Source organism: Coturnix japonica, chromosome 3 (assembly GCF_054131305.1).
Source record: "Coturnix japonica strain WE chromosome 3, WE-NBRP24, whole genome shotgun sequence".
In the NCBI taxonomy this organism is placed as follows: domain Eukaryota; kingdom Metazoa; phylum Chordata; class Aves; order Galliformes; family Phasianidae; genus Coturnix; species Coturnix japonica.
The window spans coordinates 96,099,647-96,115,351 of NC_140665.1; the positions used below are offsets into that span (position 1 = coordinate 96,099,647).

Below are 15,705 nucleotides of genomic sequence, written 5' to 3' on the forward strand. Positions count from 1 at the left end.
GTAGCAGCATGTGGGTTGTCTCTCTACAGGCAAAAGGTGCCAGCACATTCAGGTGCCTGAGGCTGCTGCCGCCCTGGCTTGATCCCTTATTGGCATTTCTGGCCTCGCTCGTACTACGGAAAGTCATGAGATGCTACCAGCATTGCCTCCAGAGGTGGCAGAAGAGCTGCAGACTACAAAAGAAAGAGGAGTTGATCACCTGTGAGGTCACTTAACAGGGAGAGCTCCTGCTCTTTGGAAGGTTGTGACAGGTATCTGCTACTCACTGTGTGTCCTAGTGGGCTTCCTCCTGCAATGACAGGCGTTGATGTCCGTAGGCACAGGAGCCCCTCTGGCTGATGATCTGCAGGAGCATTTTTCGGGCCTGCTGCCTCTTGTCCCTGTCCTCCCCACTGAAGAGACTAGTGTGAGTTAACCTGCTCAGGTTTCTGGCCGTTTCCCCCTGTCCTGTCTCCACATACTGCTGAAAAGAGTCTGGCCTCCCCACTCAGCCCCGCACACCTCAGATATTTGCAGACTTGCATCAGGTCCCCTCTCAGGCTTCTTTTCTCAAGGCTAAACAGAACACATCCATGGATGTTGACCCAACCACCTCCCTGGGGAGCCTATTCTAGTGCTTAACAACCCTTTCTGTAAATATGGTTTTTTTCCAGATATCCGACCTGAACTTACCCTGATGCAGCTTGAGGCCATTTCCCCCCGTCCTGTCACCAGTGAGAAGAGACCAGCCCCACTCTTGCTGTAAGCACCTTTCAGATACTGGAAGAGAGCAATAAGGTCTCCCCTCAGACTCCTTTTCTGCAGAATAAACAGTCCCAGTTCCCTCAGTGTGTCCCTGAAGGGCATATTCTCCAAGCCCTTCACAAGCCCCATTGCCCTCCTTTGGGTCTGCCCCAGCACCTCCATGTCGTTAGGCGGAGCTTGAGAAGGAGCAGAGGCAGGAGGAGACAAGAAAGAGCCCCAGTCTTTCCTGTGTGAAACTTTACACTGGCTGCAACCTTTAAAGACCATCACATGCCAAATTACGTTTAGTGACTGTATCTGACTGGTGTAAGAAAGGGGCTCTTCCACACAACAAAGCTTCTCACCCAGCGTGCAGCTTGTGGTAGGCCAACCAGCACATGTCGGTGTGGTAAGAGAATTGGAGCTGGTTCTCTTCACAGACTTATCACCGTTTATATTTCTGCATGCTACATGGCCGCACACCAAGCTGCTGAGACCTTGCTGGCGCCCGTGACCTTGCTGGCACCCTTGACCTTGCTGGCAGCTGAGAGCTTACTGACAGCAGTGACCATACTGGCATCTGAGACAATACTGGCAGCTGAGAGCTTACTGGCAGCTGTAACCATACTGGCATCTGTGTCGTCACTGTCACCACTGAAAGACTCGACTTCGGATGCCACCAAGTCCTTCTTTGTTCCGTCCAGAAATGGACTTGCGGTTTTCATTTTGGCCAGAGGTGTCAGTGATTGTCTGCTCCCATGATGACTTGCGTCCAGCCTTGTTGGCTCTGAGGATCTGTTGTTTGTGAAGGGCTTATTTCCCTTCCTGGAGAGCTTCTCGCTTCCCTTTCTGATCTTGGAACAGAGGTCCTTGCTGGCTGCTTTGAGCTTGGCCCAGGCACGCTGAATGCAGCGGCACAGAAAGCGTGGCACACAGCAGCCTGTACACAGCTGAGATGGAGTCTCTGACCTTTGTGTCCTGTGTTGTTCTGCCACGTGCTTGGGCCTCGCCTCTGGCTTTGCTGACTGGGGCCTGAATGGCTCATCCTTTGGCACAATCCTGCTTGACGCAACTGAAGATCTACTTCCCGCAAGGGTATGTCCAGGGAGCCCCTTTGGCTCTTGAGCAGCAGTGGTATTTTTCTGGCCCTGCTGCTTACTGGCCCTGTCCGCAGGTGGATTTCTCTCTCCTACTTTTGCTCTTCCTGCATCAAGCTGGGCTACAGGGTCAGATGGAGACACACCCTTGGATCCTTCATTGCTAGGCAGGACGCAGTGTGGTGTGAAAAAGTCCCGCATCTTCCTCTGAACGTATTCATACTGCTCCAGCCATAGATACATCACCCTGTTCTCCTGGTCGTCAGGGTGTTCACAGAGTCTGTAGCAGTCAGCACCTTGTTTGGACCTCCTTGTTTGCCTCAGTGGATGTGGAAGCTGGGAGTCTTTGTGCCCCAGATTAGGCTCTGAGAGGCTCTTCTGCAGGTGCTCTGGTGCCTGCATTTTCATGTCAGGATGCTCCAGGAGACTTCTCATAGCCTCATCCACCAAGGGCAGGTCCCGCTCCTGGGACTTTGGTTGTGGGCAAGGTGTCTTCATATCCCCACAACAGGTGATGGTGCCCTCGTTGACGCCCTCGTTGCCGCCCTCGTTGCCGCCCTCGTTGCTGCCCCACTCATTGCTGCCCTCTTTGCTGCCCTCATTGCTGCCCTCATTGCTGCCCTCATTGCTGCCCTCATTGCTGCCCTCAGGCATTTGCAACATGAGCCTGTGTGAGATGGAGAAAGAGAAGGAAGATGAAGGCAGTTCTGAGCCAAACACTCCTGAGGGCCCCAGGGCACTTCTGTCGCCTCAAAGCTGTTGGCAGGCTTTGTTATTTTCACTTGTTGGGGTCCCGACAAGTGTGTGCCCAAGGTTCCATTCCTGCTTACAGAGAACAAAGCAAGGACGACACTCGTGTCTGTGCCTCAGTGGTAAACCCTTCTACAAGGGCACTGCCTCTCAGATTTCAAGTCTCTGGATATCCCTCTGCCATCCCTGAGTCATTGCTGATTTCCATTTCACCAAGCCCTGCCCCTGTCCCCATCCCCTATCAGTAGTCTCACCTGTCCAAGCATCTGTTGGAGTCTTGAACAGTTCTGTACAAACATTGGATGGCTTCATAGGTGTCATCCGTCTGACTGGGCACTGAGGAGCTGCAGCAGAGCAGAGAGCAGTGTTAGTGGGATTTCAGCTGGTGGGAGGTGACAGGAGAGGAACAGTGTTACTTACTGCATCCTCGCGTGCTGTGAAGATGTGCACAAGTCCCAAACTGTTGGCAAAGAAGGCAGAGTGAGTGGATAGGGAGAACGTGATGGGGTGGTGGGCAAGTGGGGCCAGGGGTTGTCTTTGCAGGCACCTCCCTTGCCCAGGGCTGCTCACCTCTAGAATTTGCCTGGTTAGCTCCGTGTTGGCACTTCCTCTGTTTGGGACGTTTGGACCTTTCCTTCTGTATGGGCACAGAAAGCAGCGAGTGAGAGGGGAGCATCCCTAGCAGCCTCAGCGGCTCCCACCAACCCAGGGCACAGCCAGGCTCGGCCCGTGACTGCCCTGGGACTCCTTGCCGAGCCTGGCCAGGCCCTGCTGGGACACGGCCTCTCCTCCCAGGCAGTCCTCCCCAGCCCAGCCCTGGGGATGGCCCTGGCCCCCTCCAACCCCCCTCCCTGTGTTGCAGTGCCTGGCTCAGCACCAGCCCTGACTCCTACCATCCACTTCCTGAAGGCTGGAATAAGTACAGTCAGTAATGAGACTGTCGTGATCCAGAGGATACGGTAGAAGGTATCGTCCTCCATGCTGAGGAAGAAGCTCTTTCCCCAGAAATCAGCGCTGCCTGCGATGTGCTGAAAGAGCTAAGCAGTCAAGCTCCTCTCTTCAGTCCGCTCACAAGCAAAGTGGCTCCCAGCCCGACTGTGCCCCGAATTCTGGGCTGTCCCCTTTGTGATGTGAGTTACCCCGTCAGCAGCTTTGCTCTATGGCAACGTTTGTGATGCAAGAACAGCGAGCGGGGTGTGGCACAGCCCGGCCGGCTCAGCACAGCGGGGCCATGGCCAGCCCGGCCCGGCACCGAGAGCCGGCCCTGTGCAGGGCCACGCAAAGCCTGTGCCTCTCACCAGGAAGGACTGAATCCCGGCCCTGTGCCGTGCTCCCACTTTGGAGAGCCCATGAAGCACTTGTCGGCCCTGGCGAGTCCAGCAAGGCGATGGTGGCCGTGCTGCTGCTGCTGCTGCCGCCTGCCCTTCCCCAGCATTTTCAGGGAGGAGCTCGATCAGATCAGCTCGGAGCAGAGGCTCACCAGGCAGACCCCTCAGGGAGAAGTAAAACTGGCAAAGCACCACCAGAAGTTCTCCACCGGGAGAACAAGGGAGCCCCAGCTCCCCCAGGTGGGAAGAGCACAGCTCCTGGGGAGCAATGTGGCTCTTGGTACAGGGTGTGTGAGCAGGGAGGGTGCAGACCTCCTCCCCACTGAAGAGACTAGTGAGAGTTATCCTAATCAATGTAGTTTTATGAAATATTAGGGATCTGATCACATACCAGGAAAAGACAAAATCATGTCTTTGAAATTTTGAAGACGTTTACCCTGATAGACACTTTGATTAGTGCTTGTTCCCCACAGGTGTCTTTCCAGGAATTACCCAACAGGAGTGTTTGCTCAAAGAGCAATCTCTAGCGCTTTGCTTTCAGAACTGTCAGGGACGTTGATATGTGAGTTAGGCACATCAGCAAGCATAGTTCTCTGCATTAGGTCAGTGGCATTGATAGCATATAGCAGATCCCAAACTGGGAAACCTGCACACACATTGTTTTCTTCTTGGGAAGGCTGTAAGGTTGCAGAATACAACTCAAATAAAATTGAATTGTGGAAGATAATAAACTCATTGCTCATAGCGGAAAGAAAAAAAAAAAAATAAGGTGTAAAGCTGCTGATTATTCTCATCCAAATTGTAATCAAATTCCACTTTGCTGAGTGTGTACCCTCTGCCAATCTTTTATGAGCTTGACTGTCTGTGTGTCCTAAAAAAAGCCTGGCAATCAGGCATCCACTAGTTGGGCTTCATTAAGGAATCTTAGTGGAGAATCCAGTTCTTCAGCCACTGCCACATAGGGAAGTTTCTTCTTGGCTTGACTGGCATCATTGCTAGTTTGAGCCTGGCCTGGGGTGGTTTGTACAATATGCAGGTGAGGGAAATGCTGTAAATGGACTAATTGTGTTTCACTGTGTTCTAGCACGTAGAGCACAAGCACCTGGAAAGCAAAAGCAAACAGCACTAGGTCTTCCCACAGATTCCAGACAAACCTAAGCAAAGCCCTCCACTCCCCTCAGCCTCCCAGACAAGTTGGCAGGCATGAAATGCATGTTTGTGTAGCGAGATGTGCCTGGCAGTGCTCTGTGATGACTTCTTTGAGGAGAGACAGCCATTTTGCTAGAGAAGCTCCTTGATAAAAGCCTCGAGCAGATAAACTCCTGCAGAAAGGTGTGTTGCAGGGAAAACAGGCACATCTGAGGGAATTTATACTAACTCGATTTCCACACGGTACACTTTTCTGATGTCCTATTAGGATACTGGCTGGTAAAAACAAAAAAGACAAAAACCTTTCCTCCACCTTTATCCAGGCCCCACATTAAAGCCAAATGCCTATTACACCCCTTCCTAGTCTCAGCTTCCCTGACTTGCTACATGTTATAGAAAGCCTACTCCAATTTGCAGACCTCCTCCCCACTGAAGAGACCAGTCCACCTAACACTCTTACAATAGGTTTGAGGACCTAGAACCTCAGGGTGAGGTGAGCAAAGTTGCGGTGGGAGATCACTGAATCATAGAACGGCCTGGCTTGAAAAGGACCGTAATGATCATCTAGTTCCAACCTCCCCGCCATATGCAGGGCTACCAACCACCAGACCAGGCTGCCCAGAGCTGTATCCAGCCTGGTCTTGAATGCCTTCCAGGTGGGGAATCCACTACCTCCCCGTGTAAGCTATTCCAGTGTGCCACCACTCTCTTTGTGAAAACCTTCTTCCTAATCTGTAACATCAACCTCCCCTGTCTCTGTTTAAAACCATTCCACCTTGTCCTATCACTATGTACTCTCGCAAACAGGCTTTCCCCCTCCTGTTTAAATGCTCCCTTCAAGTCCTGCAGGACCGCAATTGAGGTCTCCCTGGAGCTTTCTCCAAGCTAAACAAGCCCAGTTCCTTCAGCCTTTCCTCACAGGAGAGGTGCTCCAGCCCTCTGATCATCTTAGTGGCCCTCCTCTGGACCTGCTCTAAGAGCTCCACGTCCTTGCTTGTGGAGAGTGTTTATGCAGAATGGCTTCATGAGAAAGGACATGAAGAGATTCCACTAGTTAAATTGTAAAAGAATGAACGTGATTAAAGACAAAGACGGTCTATTCTAGGGCCGATCATGGGCTACGCAGCTGAGAAGAAATCAGGATGTGAAAAGACAGGGTATGTAGCTAAAGATGAAATATGTATCTAGAAGCAAGGACGGCCTAAGGGAAAAGCAAGATGTGTAGCAAGGTGTAGACAAAGCTGCAAAGAAAAAGTATCTATAAGACTAACCACAAAGGTCAGATGAAGTAATGTCTAATTCACCAATCCTGAGCTTAACTTTTGCAATATGCATGAACTTATTACTGATTGTATAAATGAGATGCTGTAACACCTAATAAACGAGGCTTGTTGACCATGATAGCATGAGACTTGTCTCCCGCGGTTACTTCCAACAAATGGTGACCCTCGACGTGATAAGGAAAAAAGGGCGCCACGGGTGAAGAACTGCGTTGGGTTCGGGTCCGGATTTCACAGCCCGACGGACGACGAAAGAGCTAAAATTGGAGCTCCGCGTCTCGAGTGACCACACAGGTGGGCTCGACCGACACGTGCTGCCGAAGCCTGGAGGGCTGCAACGGTACCGACGTGAGTAAAAATGGACAGGCAAGCAGCATATGATTTATTTTCCGCTTTTCTTAGGCGGAGACAGTTTAAGGGGGTAGACTTGGAAAAGGAACTCCCTAAGTTATTAGCGTATGGGTATGCTAAAGGGTTATTTCAGAATCCGCATTTAGTGCATGATCTTGCTGAGTGGCGTAAATTTGGAGATACAATTTTTCAGGGAATGATAGATGGGGAGAAAATGGCTAAAAAATGCGGGAAGTGGTGGCGTGTGGTTTATAATGATTTGTTGCAATATCAGGCAGAAAAGGAAGCGGTAGAGAAAGCTAGTGCTGTGCAGGGGAGGAATAAGAATTATAATGAATGGTCAGATTGCCCGGGGCCCCCTGCTGTGTCCACCGTAAAGTTGCCGCCGGCCGCCGAGCCTGAGTTGCCAGTGGCTGCGGAGCCGAGTGCCCCGTCTCCGTCTCCCTGCACGTCTGTATCAGACGAGCCGCCTGCATCGGCCATGGCGCTACAGCCGGCCCCCTCGACCCCCCTTTGCAATGAGCCGCTCCCTGGGGCACAGAGTGACCTGGCGGAGGCCGTCGCGCGGGAGCGGGGGGGGGCTTGGGCTGCGCTGGCGCGGGCTTGTTTAGAGACGGGAGACGGTGAGGGGTTGGAAGCGGTGCTGCCGGTGGGGTATTCGCCTAATGCTGCAGGTGGGACACAGGCTGCTATCAGTGCTTTAGATTGGAGGTTGTTGTCACAATTGCGGTCTAAGGTCAGTCAGTTTGGAGTAAAAAGTGAGCCAGCGAGACAGATACTGGATTATATCTGGAGTACTCAGGTTTTGTTGCCATCTGATTGTGGGGCTATAGCTAGGTTGATTTTTTCGCAGCACGAACAACTGCTATTTAATGCTTATTGGGAAGAGATGTGCCAACAGAGAGTTGCGATAGTTAGGCAGCCCGGAGATCCCTTGTATAATGTCACTGTTGAAGAACTTTTAGGGGTGTGTCCTTTCATCTGGACGGAGGCCCAGGCTTTATTAGGACCAGTTAAATGTAGAGAGTCAATGTATCTGGCCAGGCAGGCTGTGGATAAGATCAAGGCACCAGGTGGGTTGTTGTCTTATATGGGAATCCAGCAAGGAAGAAATGAGGATTTTGGAGCGTTCATAGATAAGGTAGCTGGAGCCATAGAGAAGGCTGGAGTACCAGAGTACATGAGGGAAATAATGCTAAAACATTGTGCACTTCAGAATTGTAATGCTACAGCTCGTGGCATTCTAAGTACTTTGAGGAGTAACTGGACAATAGAGGAGGCGTTAGACAGACTATCGAGCGTGCCCACGGGGGCTCAGGCTTTCATAGTTGAGGCTATTAAAGAGTTAGGGGCAGGATTAAAGGCACAGGCTGAGGCTTCTCAGAATCAAGTGTCAGCAGCCCTTGCACCCCTCCAAGCTGCAGTCGCTACAAGCCCACGCTCGCAGAACAGCTCCCTCGTGAAATGTTTCCGTTGTGAAAAAACTGGCCACATCCGTCACGAGTGCCAAGCCACTGGGATTTGGCGCAGCAAGTGTCAATCCAACACCCACAACGCTGCTGTATGCTATAGGAAGTCGGGAAACGTGAGAAGCAGCGCACGAAAGAACAGCGGCCGCGCTCCGATACAAGCTGCCGTTCCCAGCCAGCGGCCGCCTGCCCCCCCGCACACGTCGCTCGCCGCGTTGTCGGTCTCTACAGCACCCCCGCCCTCTGTTTCGCCCACGTCGTTCTCTGCGCCTCGCCATGCCGCCCCTCCCTCGTCCTGCGCGGCTGTGTCTCTGCAGCCCGTGTGTAACGTGGTTAAAGACACGGATGGACTGAAACCAGGGGATTGTTGTGGCCCAGGTCCTGTAGATCCAGAAAGCGAATCGGACGCATTTTCTCTTGATACTTTGTTTGGAGCAGGAATGACAAATTTCCCTACAGCGTACTGTGATGTCTTAGAGCAATGCAGAGAAGAAACAATATTAAGGGGTGATGCTCACACGATGCAAACCTTTCCTAATCAGGTCCCCCATTTGGAATCCCTGCCTTATGAGGCAGTGAAGGAGCTAAGGGAGTCAATAAGAACATACAGAGTTCAGTCAGCCTTTACATACAATCTTTTGGTTACAAACAGTGACACTTACGCTATGACCCCTCACGACTGGAAAACTGCGTTAAGAATGATCCTCTCTCCTATGCAATACACTGTGTTTGTGACTGAATATCAGCTACATAATTTGACTGATACCTCTTTGCCTCAGACTCGGACAAATCCATGTGGCACAGCACCTCTTCAACTGTGTCAGACAAATGTCACTCACATTCCTGAATTTGGCCGTCTAAAATATGCACATGTAACAATAGATACTCATTCTTCTTACATATTTGCCACAGCACATACAGGTGAACACAGTCATGACACCCGTAAACACTGGTTATCTGCTTATGCCGCTATGGGAATCCCACATACTACAAAAACAGATAATGGGCCTGCGTATACCTCTAAGGCCACTCAAACTTTCCTCCAAGAAAGGTGTGTTAAACATACTACAGCCATTGCTCATTCTCCCACTGGACAAGCTATCACTGATCACATTTATCAAACATTGAAATCCATTCTTATTAATAAACAAAAAAGGGGGAATATGGGAGGCACACTACAAGAAATATTATGTAAGGTTTTGCTTGTTTTGTTTGTGCTGAATTTTTTGAATCATGTTCATAGAGATACAGCTTATGTGGATCGTCATTTTGAGGCTTCCCCAGTGCTAAAGGAACAGCCTATGGTTAATGTTTGGAACATGGCCACAGGACTTTGGGACTGTCCTCTACCACTGACAACTTGGGGTCGTGAATATGCTCATATTTCCACAGGGACTGGCCCTGTGTGGGTTCCTGCATGATATCTTCGGTCTCATCTGAAGGCAGAAAATAGCATCCAGCCTTTATAGTAATTGTAATTGTGTGTTTCTTACTTAGTGGTATTGCTTTGTAACTTGCTGTGTTATAGATAATATTAGTAATAGTTTGACATAGTGTGTGATTTTCTGTTTTACCAATGCAGTCTCAAGATTTAGAGTTTAAGGCATTAGCTAGGATGTTGTGTGCTTCTTCTATTTTAGTAATAGATCAGATGTGTATTAAACAGGATTTGATGTAATCAATGCTAGAATCTACAGGAATAGATCTTTTAATGTTTTAGTACTGTTTGGTTATGATATTATTAGCCTATTAATTAGCTTTTCTTAATTTGCAAAGACAAAACCTGGAAAGGAATTCTAGACAAAGAGATGACCCTGTATCATATAACGGATACCTATTTTACATCCAATTAATTGGGATCTGAAAATATAACCATGCATCATTTTAGACAAAAGTGCACGCTAATAGAACTAAATTTGATAGTTTATTCTGTTTTCCAAGCAGGTGTTCCACTTGGGCTCTATATCACGCACTGGCCATGCGGATATGGTGTACAACTGGAAGAAATCCTTCAGACCCTGAATGCAGGAGAGAATCTGTGATGGATGAGAGAGGAAATGTGCACCTTGAAGCAGGGGACGCCCTGCTGGCACTACCTGTCGCATCCACCACCAACATGGCCTGCTGTTTCTCAAGGGTCAATAAGTATTAATGCCCCTAGTGATACTCTAGTACATTTGTCCTCTAAAATTGGTTCTATTTGACATGCTACTTCATTAAATTGCACGATCATTAATCAATTATTAGCCTGGATAACTCAGTTGGTAGAGCATGGTTATGAACATCTTAAAAGCATTTATTGCACAAATTTTAGTGGTCATTAAAATCAATATATCAGAGTATATAAAAATTGAAGACTTTTCCTGATCAGTTACAGATTAACACAATGGAACCCTTTATTTTCAGGTTGCAGAAACTTAGGTTGCAGTACAAACATGTTTGTTCTTTTTAGTAGGTTTAACAGTAATGTTGTTGTGTTGTATTTGACTTGTCTCTTTTTTCACTTTTAGAGTATTGTCAATCGAGGTCTTGATTGAGTTATAATAGTTATGTTATTAATATAAGTAGTGTTGTTATTCTGTAGGCAGAATCTTGGAATTGTAATACAAGAAGAATTCTATGGAGCAGCAGCCATGGATCGAGATGAGGAGTTCACAGAGCAGCAGCTATGGAGCAGGATAAAACTACATGAGAACTAATTGAACAATTGAACTGAATTGCTTGTTAAATATGATTAATCGGTCGTTGAACTGAGCCTTTTCATTTTAAAAGAAAACGGGGGAAATGTGGAGAGTGTTTATGCAGAATGGCTTCATGAGAAAGGACATGAAGAGATTCCACTAGTTAAATTGTAAAAGAATGAACGTGATTAAAGACAAAGACGGTCTATTCTAGGGCCGATCATGGGCTACGCAGCTGAGAAGAAATCAGGATGTGAAAAGACAGGGTATGTAGCTAAAGATGAAATATGTATCTAGAAGCAAGGACGGCCTAAGGGAAAAGCAAGATGTGTAGCAAGGTGTAGACAAAGCTGCAAAGAAAAAGTATCTATAAGACTAACCACAAAGGTCAGATGAAGTAATGTCTAATTCACCAATCCTGAGCTTAACTTTTGCAATATGCATGAACTTATTACTGATTGTATAAATGAGATGCTGTAACACCTAATAAACGAGGCTTGTTGACCATGATAGCATGAGACTTGTCTCCCGCGGTTACTTCCAACACTTGCTGTATTGGGGAAGTATTGAGATCTACCTGTGAGCTTGTCTAGGGTGAGATGGTCAACTCCACACCTCCAGACTGCCTCCAGCAGGAAGGGTGATTGCGGTAAGCAACTCCCTGCTGAGAGGAACAGAGGGCCCTATATGTCGGCCTGACCCTATCCGTAGGGAAGTGTGCTGCCTCCTTGGGGCCCGGGATATTTCTAGAAAACCCCTCAGTCTGATGATCCACCCCTCTATTGTCCTTTATTAATAGTTCAGGCTGGCAGTAATGAGGTCGCTGACAGAAGCCTGAGGATTATAAAAAATGATTTCAGGTGGCTGGTGTGGTTAGTTGATGGAGCGGGCATACAGCTAGTATTTTCCTCTCTTCTGTGAGTGGCAGAGAAGGACACTGAGAGGAGCAGGAAAATTCATCTTATGAACACATGGCAGGGAGGCTGGTGCAAATGTAAGAATTTTGGGTTCTTTGGTCCATATGGGGTGGTTTACTTGGCACCTGGCCTGAGATCTGCTGATGGGTCTCACCTGTCTGAAAGGGAGCAATGGATCCTTGCCCAGGAGCTGGTAGGGCTTGTGGAGAGAGCCTTAAAGTAGACACGAAGGGCGGAGGGAATAATAAACTGATGCACACAGCACGGGCAACAAACAGGAGGATCTGGAGGCCGTTGTGTGGCAGGTGATCTTTGACTTGGTTGCTGTTACAGAAGCATGGTGGGATCGCTCCAATGATTGGAGTACTGCAGTGGATGGCCACAAGCTCTTCAGAAAGGATAGGGTTGAGAGCTTATGGGCCAGAATAAAAGTGAAGGCCAATAAGACGGACATTATTGTGGGAATCTGCTACAGTCCGCCCAGTCAGCTTGAAGAGGTGGACAAGACACTTTACAGACAGTTGGGTGAGGTCTCAAGGTCTCTCCCCCTTGTTCTTGTGGGGGACATTAATAGTAAGACTTGTTACTGCCAGGGAATGCAGCCTCCTGCACTAGTTGATGGGGTTGGGGAACTAAATAGGTGTTTCATGATCCACAATGAGATGGTTTTGAACCTTCTTTGAAATCTGGATGCTCACAAGTCCATGGGGCCGGATGGATTGCACCATAGAGTGCTGAGGGAGTTGGCAGATGTGGTTGCCAAGCCACTCTCCATTATTTATCAGCAGTCCTGGCTAACTGGGGATGTCCCAGCAGACTGTGGACTGGCAAATAAGATGCCCATCTTCAAAAAGGGCCAGAAAGATGATCCTGGTAGCTACAGACCTGTCAGTCTCACCTCAGTGCTGGGGAAGGTTATGGAACAGATAATGTTAGGAGCCATTGTGGACCAGTTAAAGGCCAAGCAGGGGATCAGGCCTAAGTCAGCATGGGTTTACAAACTGTAGCTCCTGTCTGACAAACCTGATTTCATTCTATGGCAAGGTGACCCGCTTAGTGGATGAGGGTAAAGCTGTCGATGTGGTCTACCTGGACTTCATTAAAGCCTGTGACATTGTCCCCCACAACATCCTTGTGGAGAAGCTGGCTGCCGGTGGTTTGGATGGGTGTGTGCTCTGCTGGGTGAACACTGGCTGGATGGCTGGGCCTAAAGAGTTGTGGTCAGTGGAGTTAAATCCAGTTGGTGGCTGGTCACAAGCAGTGTTCCCCAGGGCTCAGTAATGGGGCTGCTTCTATTCAACATCCTTATTAAGGATCCTGATGTGGGGGATTGAGTGTACCCACAGTAAGTTTGCAGAGGACACCAAGCTGGGAGAGAGTGTTGATCTGCCAGGGGGTAGAAAGACATTACAGAGGGACTTGGATAGACTGGATTGATGGGCCAAGGCAAACTGTGAGTTTTAGTTGGGCCAAGTGTCGGGTCCTGAATTTTGGTCACAGCAACTCCAGGCAACCCTACAGGCTTGGGGAGGTGTGGCTGGAAAGTTCCCAAATGGAAAGGGACCTTGGTGTGCTGATGGACAGTCGGCTGAATATGAGCCAGCAGTGTGCCCAGGTGGCCAAGATGGCCAATGGCATCCTGGCTTGTATCAGGAGCGGTGTGGTGTGCAGGACTAGGGAAGTCATCTTGCCCCTGGACTTGGCATTGGTAAGGCCTCAATCTCCTTGTCCTCGTGAAGGAATTCAACTTCCCTGATCTATGCTGGAAATACAATACAGTGCAGAGGAAGCAGTCTAATCTTTAAGGTCTTTTAAAACCTGAGCGATTCTATGATTCAGTCTTGGAGGGTAGAGGGGTTGAGGAAGGCTGGTTGATCCTTAAAAAAGAAGTCTTAAAGGCAGACGAGCAGGCTGCCCTCATGAGCTACAAGATGAGACAGTGGGGGAGAAGACCGGAGTGGCTGAATAGGAGATTTTCCTGAGGCTCCAAGAGAAAGAGAGAATCTACCTCCTGTGAAAGAAGGCACAAGGCGCCTGGCTCCTACATGAGACCAGTTGTTGTCATGCAGGTATAAAAGGTTGTAAGCACCTACAATAAGCGTCTCCTGTTCTGCACCAGCAAGGGAGTCTGCAGCTCTCTTGCCACAAAAATCAAATGTTGCAAAAGTAGTTTTTGACATTAAATTTGGTGTGTAGTCAGCGGTGAGCCTATCTACCAATATTTATGTCCTCTGGGCAAATGGTACAGAAGTAGAACAGTGTATCATTTACCCGTGTATATATAACAGTGTATAAGTACCGGTGTAGAGCTCTGGGCAAATGGTACAGAAGTAGAACAGTGTATAATATAACCGTGTTTATATAACAGCGTATAATAACATAGAGCTTTTACCTGTGAAGGTCAGATCAATCTGAAACCTGTGCTGCATCAGGTTTCAGTTCTAACCTGCTTTTACGTGGGGCTAACCCTTTTTCCTTTCTACCTGCTGCACTTATTCTTACACAAGGAAGATGAAGATACCGCTGGTTAACAGAAGGAAGCCTTCAAAGAACGTGCCGCTTGTGGGTTCCATAGCCAATATTTTTAGAAAGAAGAGCTGAGAGATCTTTAAGATGTACTCCAAAGTAGGAGTCAAACTACAATAGCTCAAGGGAAGACGGCCAGAGGCAGAGAGCGCCTGGGTCCAGACCAGTGGGGCTTCCTCTTCGCACCAAGTCCTCTGGGGATGCCGCCCCTCCCTCCGGGAACCCAAAATGCCCCAAATGGCAGTAACACGGAACCAGAACACGAACTGCCACTGTTCTGCATGATGTTGTGATGTGGAGTACCGAGAACAGAAACCCCAAACCACAACTGGGCTGATCCACACAACAAACCTCCTTACCCACCGCGCAGCTTGTAGTAGGCCAACCGGCGTCTATTGGTGTGGTAACAGACTTGCAGTGGGGGCTCCAATCCCGCTATGACAGCCCACAGCGCTTTTGTTGGCTTCAGAAAAGCTATACAAAGAGCTATTTTGTTGGTCCTTTTTGCTTTAGAGTCCTTGCCCAACACAGTCTTACCTGCCCTGAGGCTCATCTCTTCAGCAACAACCTTCAAGAGTTCTTAATTGCCAGTTGTCTCTGTCAGCTGTCACTGTTCTGTGCTCCCCTTGGCCATTTACTTGTCCCGGTGTACTTGGTCAAGTAGAGCTCCTAATGAGGCTCAGAGCTCAGGACTGGGATCCTACCACCCTCCCAGGGCTATTGGGTCACCAGCAGGGTTTTGAAGGAGACTGATACATACCATGCCACAGCAAGGAGAGGTGATGCCCATTGAGGCATCTTTCTGCCATTCCCAGGGTCGCTTTCTGTCCTACAGAAGAGGTGCTGGGGCCTCTGTTCCCACTGTGGATGCCCAACCTCATTGCTGAGGACTATAAAAGAGTGTGAGAGGGAGACTGACTGGTGGTGTCAGTCCCTCTCAGCCTCAGGTTCTCAGCACACAGCCGAGGCTCCTAATGGAGCATGTCAGCCCCTGCCACCTTACACCTTACGAACAGGAGGTAAAGGGGAACCAGCCAGCTGACTGGTGCAGCGAGCCCTCTGTCCTCTCTTCCCCCAAGCAGCAATTTGAGAAGGGAGGAGGAGTGGAAACGGGTACTGGCTCGGTGGTGGGGGCATCCCCCATCCCAACCATCCCCGGCTCCCCAGGTGCCTCTGTGTAACAGGTTCGAGGCCCTGGAATTTGAGGGGGGGACGAGTGAGAGTGTGGAGACAGGTTCACCCATGAGGTTGCCTCAGGCGAAGCGGTCGCCCCCAAGCCTCAAGACTGCTTCTACCCATAAGGACTGAAGGGTGATTGTTGTAGGTCTCTCCCTTCTGCAAGGAACAGAGGGCCCTATATGCCGGCCCTACCCTACCCGCAGAGAGGTGTGCTGCCTTCCTGGTGCACGGGTCAGAGACATTTCAAAGATAATT

At 49.2% G+C, this 15,705-nt stretch overlaps 1 protein-coding gene across 2 annotated transcripts; it reads right to left on the minus strand.

Annotated features, from left to right (window-relative positions):
• Positions 1 to 498: 498 nt before the first annotated feature.
• On the minus strand, positions 499 to 4,669 carry LOC146761585 (uncharacterized). 2 transcript variants are annotated; one of them, XM_085542265.1, is made up of 3 exons: positions 3,464 to 4,669; positions 2,825 to 3,207; positions 499 to 2,487 (listed from the first exon to the last, which is right to left on the minus strand). In XM_085542265.1, the coding sequence occupies exon 3, from the start codon at positions 2,481 to 2,483 to the stop codon at positions 1,191 to 1,193; it is 1,293 nt and encodes a 430-aa protein (XP_085398391.1). In that variant the 5' UTR covers positions 2,484 to 2,487; positions 2,825 to 3,207; positions 3,464 to 4,669; the 3' UTR covers positions 499 to 1,190. The 2 variants fall into 2 exon arrangements, with proteins under 2 accessions (XP_085398391.1, XP_085398393.1); XM_085542267.1 differs by having other exon boundaries at positions 2,825 to 4,669.
• Between the last annotated feature and the right edge of the window lie 11,036 nt (positions 4,670 to 15,705).